The sequence below is a fragment of the Hoplias malabaricus genome, chromosome 2 (assembly GCF_029633855.1).
Source record: "Hoplias malabaricus isolate fHopMal1 chromosome 2, fHopMal1.hap1, whole genome shotgun sequence".
Taxonomy (NCBI): Eukaryota; Metazoa; Chordata; class Actinopteri; order Characiformes; family Erythrinidae; genus Hoplias; species Hoplias malabaricus.
In genome coordinates, this window is record NC_089801.1 from 53488271 (window position 1) to 53500462 (window position 12192).

At 36.0% G+C, this 12192-nt stretch overlaps 1 protein-coding gene across 3 annotated transcripts in view; it reads right to left on the minus strand.

Annotated features, from left to right (window-relative positions):
• pou2f1a (POU class 2 homeobox 1a) overlaps positions 1-12192 on the minus strand; it is a 27464-nt gene continuing 15272 nt past the window's right edge. For all 3 annotated transcript variants that reach the window (XM_066660162.1, XM_066660161.1, XM_066660163.1), the window contains exons 6-14: positions 10675-10766; positions 9346-9507; positions 9117-9258; positions 8814-8953; positions 8472-8645; positions 6631-6712; positions 5859-6168; positions 4753-4844; positions 1-4606 (exon numbers count right to left, since the gene is read on the minus strand). In XM_066660162.1, the coding sequence (XP_066516259.1) occupies positions 4344-4606; positions 4753-4844; positions 5859-6168; positions 6631-6712; positions 8472-8645; positions 8814-8953; positions 9117-9258; positions 9346-9507; positions 10675-10766 (1457 nt within the window). In that variant the 3' untranslated portion in view covers positions 1-4343. The remainder of the gene's footprint in view (positions 4607-4752; positions 4845-5858; positions 6169-6630; positions 6713-8471; positions 8646-8813; positions 8954-9116; positions 9259-9345; positions 9508-10674; positions 10767-12192) is intronic.

Here is a 12192-nt window from a genome sequence, read left to right on the forward strand (position 1 = left end):
AACACACAAATGAATTTAATGATGTATACAACTACAGAATCTTCCATATTTGAACAAAAACAAAGAACACACAAATGACATTAAAAACAGCAGTCTACAGCATCAATGGCAGGTGACCTTTTCTGTGGGTTCAAATAAATTCACACGTTTCAATGAGGAATTACACCTTATTTGTGCAATCAGCCCTTTTTTTCTACAATAAAACATCAAATAAAACATTTGTTCGTGACAGAATATATGACCTTGATTCTGACCCATTTAGATCCCGAAAATAAAGAAGGCCGCTTTAGAGGAATATGTTTTTTTTACAAAATGAACACACTCACCAAATTTCTACAGTAATAAAACAAAAGTAGAATAAGATGAATGACACATTTTAAATGTTAATAGAAAAAAAAGAATTTACAAGAGTTAAATAGTTTTAATATAAACAACAGAAATAGAGAAGTTGTCTTTGGTATTGTATCTTTGAACATTATTTAAAAATATTTACTTTGGAAGAAAGTTTGAATCAACTGCTAATTATGTGGGACGTGTAATATGAAGGTTCTGTACAGTAACATTAAAAATGGGAATTATAGATTTAGCTTTCATATCACCAATTAATTTACATAAATAAATGGGGGAAATGGAAAGTCACTAAGTGATTTGATGTGAAATGCTTCATTCTAGAGAATTTACTGTGTCAGAATTGTTCACAGAAGTTGTGATAGGAAGCAGATGTCTGAAGAAGAATGAAGAATTCCTCTTTAAGCAACAGTAAACATTTAGAGTTATTACATGAACTGTTGTTTTTTCTTTTTTAAGTGGACATGCAGTTGTTATCGTGAAAGTAAGGAAATGCACTTTCCCCACAAACTCGGATTTACACATTTTAAGACAAACTAGTCATTTTGGATAGTGTATAAAATAGCTATTTTCATGATGCTGATATCACAACATCTGGTTTCTATCAACATCACTGTAAAGCGTCAGCAAGTTAAATAAAACATTTTACATTATATCTCTATGATTTACTTTGTTTACATCTCCATGAATACACAAAAAAACATTTTATTAAAGAAATGGACAGTTATGTGAGGATATAAAAAAAAAAAAAAGAGTATTTTAGGAGTTATCAAATGAAAACAACGGCTGTGCTGTGTGATACAATCACTGGTGAAATTCTTTGGTGATTCTAGCCTGGTATCATCTAATAACTAATAATGAAATTTATTAGGGAAATTATTAAAACCACAAGTAAATCTCTATTAAGGCCAGTTCACCACTTTTCCTCCATAGCAAAATGAATTTAGGAGACTATTTTAAGCCCAAACAGACACTCTTTAAAGGCACATTTCAAACATGTGCAAACTTAGGACTTTTTTCTTACTCTTTTTATTTGACAGCTACATTCATTAAATGATTAAAAATGTCCTGTTTCTCCTGTTCTATTTTGGAGGTACAAGGCTTTAATCCAACAGTGATGACAGTGATTAACAGCATCTAGACTAAAAGAAAATGATTCCAGTATTCAGATTCAGGGGAGAATTCCCGCACCCATACATAGGTACTTGGTAAGTAAAATTGCCAGCAGAAAAAAAGCAGTGTAGAAGGCATTTGCTTTGGCAAGAGAACACCAAAAACTAACTAAAAACGTGAAATAGTAGTATTAACAATGCAGTAGTATTTTGTAGTTGTGTTTATTATGAAAATCAACACTGTAAATAAAAAGCTTCAACCCTTAGCATCTTAGTATTTTTACATGAAAAGTTATCTGCAGTGTTTTTAACTGGTCTTTTAGTTAAATTGCATAGCACTAGCTGTGTATTTGGTGCCAAATTCTAACTTCAAAACAGCCCTGAAAAAAACCCAAAACAGTTCTCTGTGTAAGACCAAACAGCCATTTTTAACCAGTAAGGCAGGTCAAGACCACAACTTTGTATCTCTGCTAATGAGTATAAACAGTGAAAAAGCAGAGGGACGAAACAGTGTTAGAAACTATGACAACATGCACAAATCATGACTCTTTGATTGCTAGAGTGCTAGCAAGCTAGTTAGCACTGTTACTAACCCCCATTTTAAAGTGTATTAATTCTGCTTCAGAAATATTTCTGTGAGAAATGAGTGAGTTTTAAAAAAATCTTTCATGTCACAACGTTCAAGTAACTGTTAGCATAGCTAGTCATTTTGAAATAGCCTATAGCCACATCTTAATCCACATCATTCCTCAAAGAAACAATAAGAACCAACATTATTCAGAAAAATATTAAGGTTTAACTTCCAGAATATGCTGTTTAACATCAGTATATCAGTATTTAGTTTTAAATGCTGCTGAGGTATTTCTAGAAAAAAAAAAAAATATTACACTCGCTACAAAGCAAAAGTCCAACATGTTTTGTCACTATGTACGAATAATTAATGATCTCATTGTGGATGCTGAACAGATGCTGAATGTAGAACATTCCATTCTCTTATTCAGTGGCTTGTTGATATTTATATACTGTCTATAATTTTAGCAGCTACAAGTTCACTTTGGTTGAAGTTATTTGAGTCAGATCTATTTGCCTCAACATGACCTTTGAAAGGAAGTCTTCAAACGTAATGCTATCAGAGAGATTACAAACAGGCAATGATTTGGTACCACTGATCGCTGGTAAAAATCCCATCCAACCTAATGTGAGACATCTAAATCTGTATCAATTAATTAATTCGAAATCATTTTTGTATAAATATCTTTTTATGGAAAAATTCCTCCATTGTCCAGTACTGTGAAGATAAAGAGTCTATTGCATAACTTGTACCAAATTCTACAAAAAATGTATGCCTTTTTTGTGAGATTAAATGGAACATATTCATTTAAAATATTACCCTGGTTTATCCCTCCTCTTTCAGCATGATAGGAACCTAGTCTTGCATGAGTGGAAAAATTGCCCAGTGGCATTACCAAGCTGGCCAATATTTTGTCATTACCAAGTGGACAGTTTTCCTACATGGAACCTATTTATATATGAATTGTGTGCTAATTATTTCATTAGAGTTAATGGGATTATTGTTGACGTTCATTAAAGCTTGTCTGACCTATCAAAACTGCTATGAAGGAATAGATTTTACTACACAAAGCTACAATAATGACTTCCTTCTGTAACAAGTAATGAGACATTAACCTCCAACATCATTCACCAAAGAGAAATGGTGACCCCAGCATCTACAGAAATCTTAACCATATTTCACACATGCACAGTAAACCGTAATTTTTCCTAGACTTTACGCAGAGGAGCTGTATGTGTGAAGGCAAACGTCTGTTACATTTGTATAAGATATTACTCAGACTTTATCCTGCCTGCCCCCTGGTACAAAATGCCTCACAGACACTGCCCCATGCCTAAAGCAAGCTGAACATTTCCACCTGTGAGAACACGTCTGATGAGAAAAAAAATCTCTGGCTGTATGCTACATGTGTAAAAGGTCCAGACATTTTCTGGACTTCATAGATGGAAACAGCTTTACTTAAATCCAATGTGATATTGAACAAACACTGTAAAGCATCTGTATTTTCTGAATATAATAAATCCAATTCCCTATCCTTCTTTTCTGTAACTTGCAGAACTAGAAATGTTTACAGACATCATTCATCATCATGAAGAAAAAAAAAAAGAAGAAAAAAAAAAAAAAGTTGAATGCAAATGGGAGTTGGACGGAAATAGACCAGTCGCATTGCTCTTGAAGAGACGCTGCTTTGACCCAGAATCTCTGATTTAGTACTAGTTTTAAAGCCTTCTAACCGAGTTAAAGTGATGCAATAGTCAGAACATTTTTTTTTAAAAAAGCCTCCCAGAACACACCCACCCAGGCAATTTATCAGTAACATATCTAAATTAAACCACAAAATATATGAAATGATCTTGGTTATAAATCTGAAATATTCTAAAAATGGACCTGAACAACAGGCCTGGAAATAGAAGGAACCTCGTACAAAGTGAAAATATAAACTCTGTTTTGCCAAGTAATCTCATTTATAGATGATTTGTTAACTTGATATCAAAAAGTCTCACTTTTTTTGATTGAGTTTGGAAAAGACCCTCCAGCCCATGCAAACAAATTCCATCTGCTTCCTCCAAAAAAAGTACAGTGAGTACTACTGCACAGTTGAAAAAAGCAACAATTCTTGAGAAGGTCCTAAGGAATAAATGTCTTAGAAAGACAGTCAATGTTAAAGAACAAAAAAAACAGTCAAAATTGAACAAGTCTCCTGGCACAAAACAAAGGAGAACGAGTAGTAGTAATAATTAAATGTCTCTGTATTTGGTAATAGCACAGGGATTAAATTAAGTCTATGAAAAGCAAGGAAAGATGTCAGAAGTTCATTGAGCCTTGGAGGTCACAGTGATGCTTTTGAGTGGCACTGCTGCTGCTGTGTCATTGGTCACCTGTAGGTTTAGAGCCCCACCCCCTGCTCCACATGCTGACAGGACACTGGTGGGCAACAGTGAGAGACTGGAGGGGTTCAGCAGAAGTGAAGCGGTCACCAGGCTGGGGTTAGCACCTCCTGCGCTAGTGTTGGCAAACAGCAGGTTACCATTACCGTCAATGGAGGTGATTGGTAAAGCTCCCCCAGAGGCAAGACCTGGGGAAAAAAAGAGACAAAATGAGCACAGCCTCAGATAGGTAAATACACAATTCAAAAACACATTCAAGCTCATATGAATAAAAAACTGAATATGAGCCATGTTATGTAAAGACCCTGTTCTTCTGGTGGAGGAGTTAATGCACCTTGAATTGTGGCCAGTGTAGTGTTGTTCATTAGAGTTGTTGGATTCAGAGCGTTGCCAAGGGCTGTTGGAGTCAGACTCAGCAGTGTTCCCCTGGCAGAGACCACATGATTAAATAATTAACAGATGATGAGGCATATATTCCAGAAACACTGTGCAACAACTTTTAACATCTGTTGTGACATGTTACAAAAGCATGATTTATATGGCATTTATTGGTGCATTCGTACATGCACAGAGCAGTAGTCTGTAATTAAAAAGGAATGTGAAAAAATTTATATTTTAAGTGGTTTCCTCTCCTTAGTTTTTTTTTTTTTTATCTTGTAGACTTGTATTTGTATCAAGTATGTTCCCTGAATGTTCACACTTCCCCTGAGAAAAACCACCTCACTATAAAACAAAGTAATTTAGAAAAGTTAACTAAATTTCACTAGTTTATTTCTCATAATTTACCTTACACTGTGAGAGCATATTGTGGCCTTTGCCTTGTCTCATCTGTTCACTCTTGTTTCCCACCTACAGGGCTGCAGAAAAGCTCAGTTTGAGCTCAGAGTGGAGGAGGAAGGGGAGGGTTTGGAAACTCAAGGAGGCGATTACAATTTGCATAATCATAGATATTAATAGATCTTTGAAAGTTAGAATTTAGGGGTGCTCAAATAAAATTTGCTGCAGCTTTGTGGACTTTAAAGTTACACTAAAAACTAAGTACCTTTAAAAATGATCACAATTTGTTAAACGACAAAGTCTCATTTTTCGATTTCATTTATGACTTTATTGGGATATTTAACATCTACAATGACCTAAAAAGGGCTAAACGCATGATTAGATCATTAGAGGTAGTTCCAAGAGCATCTCACAACAGCAGAACTGAGGAGATTGTGATAAATGAAGCTACACAATTACACTTTTTAATGTGATCCTTTGGTAAGAACGCAATTACTGATTAAAAACATAAGAAATATGTTATTGACCTATATAAGTGAAATGACTCTAGGTCTATAAATCACACATTAGTTCCTTCTTTGAACTGTAATGCTAATGATATACAAGCTTGCATAACAGTGCACACAGACAGACAACTAAAATAGCCTGAGGCTTAGTTCTCACCCCTGAGTTAGCTGGGAGGGTGCAATAATTCCTGGGTTAAGTCCTGCTGCCGCTGCCATTGCTGCCAAGTTTGCTCCACCCAGCCCGGACGGAGTGACGAGAAGCTGACCGGCCCCCTGAGTAGCTGCTGGTGCTGTTGTGGAACCACTCTGAGTTGTAGATACAACATTCTGCTTTGAAGTGCTCAGAGCTGCTACAGTGGCAGAGGTAGTGAGTGAAGGTGATGTGATGGCTGGAGCTGGAGTGGCAACAGCAGGTGCCAAAGAGATGACTGAAGCTGTGTTTGAGGTGATAGGTCCAAGAGTCGTACCTAGAATCAACAGAAAATCTCACTTAGGAAAGAATACTGAAAGTAATGTCTGGGTTGTTCATATTATGGTTTACGATATTATTTATTTCATGTTTTATGGAGAGGTTCCATCTCTACTGCTCACATTATTTTAGTGTACTTAAATGACCAGTGTTAAGTAATCTATTCTGCTATCTATCCCATATCGTACTAGAATCTGGATTTTAAGCGATTGTTGAATAAAGATTATATGGATTTTACTGCTATTGTTTTAAATTGTTCAATGTTTTGTTTTATAACCCCTTTTCGTATTGTAACAAAAAGGTTCTTAAATTATTTACCTACTAATTATTACCTTCTGTCAAACGTGAGTGTGGCCCAAAGTAACCAAACAGGCATAAGCCATTACCTCTAGGAAAGGAATGTGATTTTATGGAAATTTTACACTAGGATTACCTTTGTGAACAAAATAATTAAACATACCAGTGAGAGTGAGGCCTGTAACAGAGGCAGTGCTGAGAGGGAGCGCTGGGTTTACAGTCAGTGCACTTTGTACGTTGGGCACCTGTGAACATTCAAGATCCAACAATTACACATTTATAGTATTTTGCCTTGAGAAATATTTATAATGAACTCTGATATATATGTATACTGATCAGCCATAACATTATAACCACCAGCCTAACATTGTAGAGCAGGAGTACTTATTAAAATTCATTAAGGTCCAGTTAGAAAAAAAACTCTCTCAAGCCAAGGTCCGGAACGTAATGTGTAACTTGCATTATGATCAGTGCCATATTTCTGTACAATAAAATAACATTGTAGTTATAGCAACAGTTTATGTAGTTAACAACTGAATGTCAAATCAAATTACACTTTCAATTACATTTTAGCAAGATTTATAAATAATTATAAATAACAAATACTCTAAATAAAATGTTCTTTTCTCATTTCGAGTAAAATTTATAAATAAAAAATTGATTTTGAAAAATAAACACATGTAAATAAAGTCTCTAATGATTTACTTTGTAAGTGCAGTTGACTTTACTGCTTTTCCATAACCAGAAATCTGATTGGCTCTTACTGCTGGGGGCAGGACTTTATCTGTGTTCAGTGCTATGAGAATTTCAACTGGTAATCTTTCCTTATTTTTAATATTTCTGGTTTTACCTTACACAACACTGTCGTCCTGAAAGTGTCCCAAAAGAGCTTTTATCATGTCCCTTCGACACAGCACTCATCATAATGCACAGATCAGATCGGCTGAGCTTCACGTGTGATATGCAGAAATTAGTCTGTGAGTTTCCTGGAGCAATAAACCTGAACCGTAATGACTAGAAGAGTCACACCACTTAAAACAAACACTCTGTTCAGTTTATCAGTTACAGGTTCAGCTCCAGATAAGACAGTGTCTGGGTCCGGACTCGGACCGCGGTCCGCTTATCCGTGACCCCTGTTGTAGAGATTCCCCTCATGTAATCCAAACTGCTCTGACCATTTGAGGCATGGACTCAAACTCTGAGGTTTTCCTGTGATATATGGCACTTTGCAGCAGATTCTTCCTATTCTGTAAGTAGTAAAAAGGGGGCCTCTATAGATCAGATTTTTTTCCCAACACATCCCAAAGACACTCAGTTGGACTGAGATGTGCAGAATCTGGAGGACAAATAAAGACCTTGTTCCTTTTAAAGTGTGGCAGGGTGCATTATTCTGCTGATAGAGGCCTCTGTCCTTAGCAAATATCACTGCCATGAAAGAGATCACGTGTGTCATGTTTAGGCAGGTGGTATTTAGCAAAGTAACACGTTTGCAATTATAACAATTATATTGAAGAAGTTATTTGATACTGTTGCTATGTTCTTCAATGTAATTGTTATAATTGCAAACATTTTAATCACTTGTTTGCTTTTTGGCAGTAAAACTTTTTGCCTGAAGCTTTGCTAAACCTGGTACCCATTTCAGGGTTGTTTCTACATATGTATTGGCATTGACTCCAGAAGTGGAGGCTGAACCCTGTTGCTGATTCAGAAGTTCAACTGTCCGTACTTGGACAACTTCTGGTACATACTTAATATTGTATACTGGGAGCACTCCGCAAGATGGAAAGTTTTGGAAATACTCTTACCCAGTTGTTTAACCATCACATAGCTTGATCATTTTCCAGCTTCCAATACTTTAAGAACTGACTGTTCACTTGCTGCCTAATATATACTAATCATCGAGAGGAACTATTGGAATGAGAGTCTAATGTTACTTAATGTTATAAACAACACCTGTTAATGGTTATAATGCTGTGGCTGATTGGTGTGAGTGTAAGATTCTACCTGTGTGGAGGTGGTGAAGATGGTTTTGATGGGTGTGCAGGGTGTGCTGCTTGGGGGATTGATTCTTTTTTCCTTCTGCCGACGATTACAGAACCACACTCTCACCACCTCTTTCTCCATGTTCAGTTGATCTGCAATCATTGTGATCTCTTCAGAGGTTGGCTTTTGACTCTGCTACAGAGGGGAAGACAGCCAAACATTTCCAAAAGGTTACTCTTGCATGAATGCCAGCATTATGTAGTAAACTAAAACTAATTATTTTTCCCCTTTGATGGAATGGGGAATCCCATTTTTGTAACCGCATTTGTAGTCTACCCCCTGGTGGTAGAGAGGAAGTCTGACCTCCAGAAAGCTTTTCTCCAAGGCAATGCGAATGTTGGTCTCAATGCTGGTTCTCTTCTTGCGGCGGCGGTTCAGGTTCTCACACATGCCTGGGGACAGGTCAGTGGGACTAGAAACGGCAGCATCTGAGTTCATGTTTTCTATAGACACCAACCAAAAAAGGGACGAAGCATGTGTTAGTAAGTATAGGGATATAGAAGGAGCCAGAAGTAAATTTATCTACATGGAGATGGTGGTACAAACTTAATTAAATACTATAAACAGTTTCTGAATGTCCACAGGTAAAAGGAAGATAAAACAGACCGGCATCATACAGCCACTTTTCCAGCAAAGGTTTGAGCTTGCACATGTTCTTGAAGCTCAGGTTCAAGGCCTCAAAGCGGGAGATGGTGGTCTGGCTGAAGTCGTTGCCATAGAGCTTGCCCATGGCTAAGCCTACGTCTCCCTGGGAAAAAATGGAAAGAAACCATGAGTGACATGGTGAAGTCTCAGAAACATCGTTATGAAAGAGAAAAAGGGTGTTTTGGGGTACCTGAGTAAAACCCAGTTTGGTTCTCCTCTGTTTGAATATCTTGGCAAATTGCTCCAGTTCCTCCAAGTCACTGGCCTCCTCAACTATAGGAACATCTACACGCTTTGGGGTGGGAGGGGTAGGAACCGGCATTGCAGCTATCTTTCGTGTAGGGGTTGCAGCCTATAGAAATAAAAAGAATGCAACTGAGAGTTTTAATAATGCATTAATTATCAGATTTCTGAACTTATCTTATAATTAAAAATGCTCATATACAATCCCCGTTTCAGAAAAAAAAGGTGTACTGTTTTGCAAAATGCAATACAAAGAATAATCTTTTTTTTGTTTATTTTTATGAACCTTTAAATGTTAAAATTTGCAATGTTTTCATGACCAAAATAACTGCATTTTGTAAATATAATAAACTTATAATTTGATGTCTGCAACACTCAAAAAGACAACTATGTTACCGTATATAACAATAATACTGCTTATTTTCCAGTTATGCTTTTTCTTTTAATAATACTTTTAATTGTTTTGGAACTAAAGGATACTAATTATTTTTTTTTTGCCCATTCTTCCTTGATACAAACCTCAGATGCATAACAGTCTGTGGTCGGTGAATCTTTAAAAATTTCATAAATATATGGTTGCATTTGAGAAATATCCTTTAAAAAATATATAATTATAATATTTAGAAATATAGAATATTATATAAAAGGTTTTATTCTCATTTTGCCCTGTCCCAAATATTTGTGAATGTGTTGCAGGAATCAAATTCTAAATTTGTTTATATTTGGTCAGCCAATATAGTAAAAGTTTTTTTTTTTTTTGTGTACTTTGTTGTTTCTAAGGTTGCATGTCAAGAATATGAATAAAAAAATATCTGGATATTTGCTCAGTAACATCTGCACAATGAATGATTATCCTTAATCTTATTCTCAGTTTCTTTCATTTTAATACCTGCACATGAGGAGACAGAATCAGAAAAAAAGATACATGTTTCAGTGACAAATAACCCCATTTGTACTACCCGAAGTCATAACAACTGCTGAATAATAATTTACTAATAAAGGTCTAATTCTATTACCAATTCTAATTCAGTAAGAATACAGCACCAAGACGTCTTTCCATCAGGTGCTTTGCTGTGATGTCTTTACTGGTATAAAAACAAAAGTGCACATCCTGTATTTAGAAAACAATTTGATAAGTGACTTTTCAATTTCTAAGACTACATAAGTGCTTAAACTTTAAATAATTAATGACACCAAAAAAATAAATAAAATAATAATAATAATAATAATAATAATAATCTCTGCACAGTAAGAGCAGTGTGAGTGAGTTGCTGACCTGTGTGGAGGCCATCTGTGTGACCTGAGACTGTAAGATATGGGTTTGACTTTGAGGTAGTTGTGTGAAAAAATTCTGGGCTTGAAGGAGGCCTAAAAAATAAAATAAAACGAGACACAGAAATAAAACAGGGAGAAAATGATGATGAAACACAAAGAATCAGAGAAGGCTAATGAACAAAACATCTTGAAATATTGATCTTAAGTTGTGGCACGCTCCACTTTTCCGCATGACACTCTGTTCAATCTGCTTGTAGACAGCTGAAATTAAATGATATTCTTAGCACATATTAGGGCAGTGCCATATAGTATAGTGTGCAATAATATCACAAAAAAATGTTTAATCATAAAAAATATGATTACTATATCGTAATTATCGTGATATTCTGACCTGTTTACATAATGCATCATTGCAGTTACACGTAACATGGCGTACATTCATTATGAGAGTCATTCAGGCACAGCGACAGGTAAGGTGGAAATTTGCTCTATGTTCAAAAACTTGCTCCAAAAAGAGGAGTGACTTCAGTCGTGTGGAGGTTGTTTGGAAATAATATTCTAAATGTTTATACAACGTCAGAAAGTTATGGTTGTTTAAAAATTAAGCAAATGCTTACAAATGTATTTGTTGTTTCTTTTGAATGTTTGTCCACACTGTCAAAAATATTGTTATAAAAAAACCCTGAAATATCGTCATATTATTTTAGGGCCATAATTTCCCACCCCTTCCACATGTATACTCTTATCAGGAATTCTTTTGGACTACTTGTTCTGCACATGCACTGAAATGTAACTGGGCAGAGCGTACAGCCATCACGGATAAAATTCATAAAGTACTCCTCCTTCTGACCAGTCCTTACCACAAACACACATCCAGCAGCTCAGGTCTCTGTCTGTAATGGAGGGACACGCGCTATGTTTAAGAGAGATGCTTGATTAAAAACCTCTCTCTCCATTTCTGCAGCAGTGTAGAGAAAGCTTTGAGAAGGGCAGCACTGCGTAATATTAGAATTTATAAGAAAAAAAGATCCATATCTGCAGGAAAACTGGGTCCATCTCTACAAAATATGTGATGTTACTGGCTGTTGCAAAGCTGAAATCACATTATTGCCAGAGTTCCCCATTATCTGATTTCCCAGATGTATGTAAATCCATGGATTCGATTACTCACAAAATCTGATTTTGTGCAGTTATTGGACTGTTAAGTGCATGTAAATAGACTCAATGGGTCTGTCTCAAAACCTACTGAGCTGTCTACATAGAGAGCATCCTAAGTCACAGTATGCACCCTCTCGACACATAATAGGCTGTCCCAGTTCTTAGACACATTAAATATGCTGCCTACTAAGATACCTTAATCTGGACCAATTTTAAGGCAGCCTTGAACTGTTTCTCAGCCGTGAAGGCAATCCCATTACACATCCCAAACATAACTCACGCCTATTTCACTCTTCTTCCAGGGCAAAAATAATTAATAACTATAAATGGAACAGGAGCAGAATCCATCGCTTTTACACGC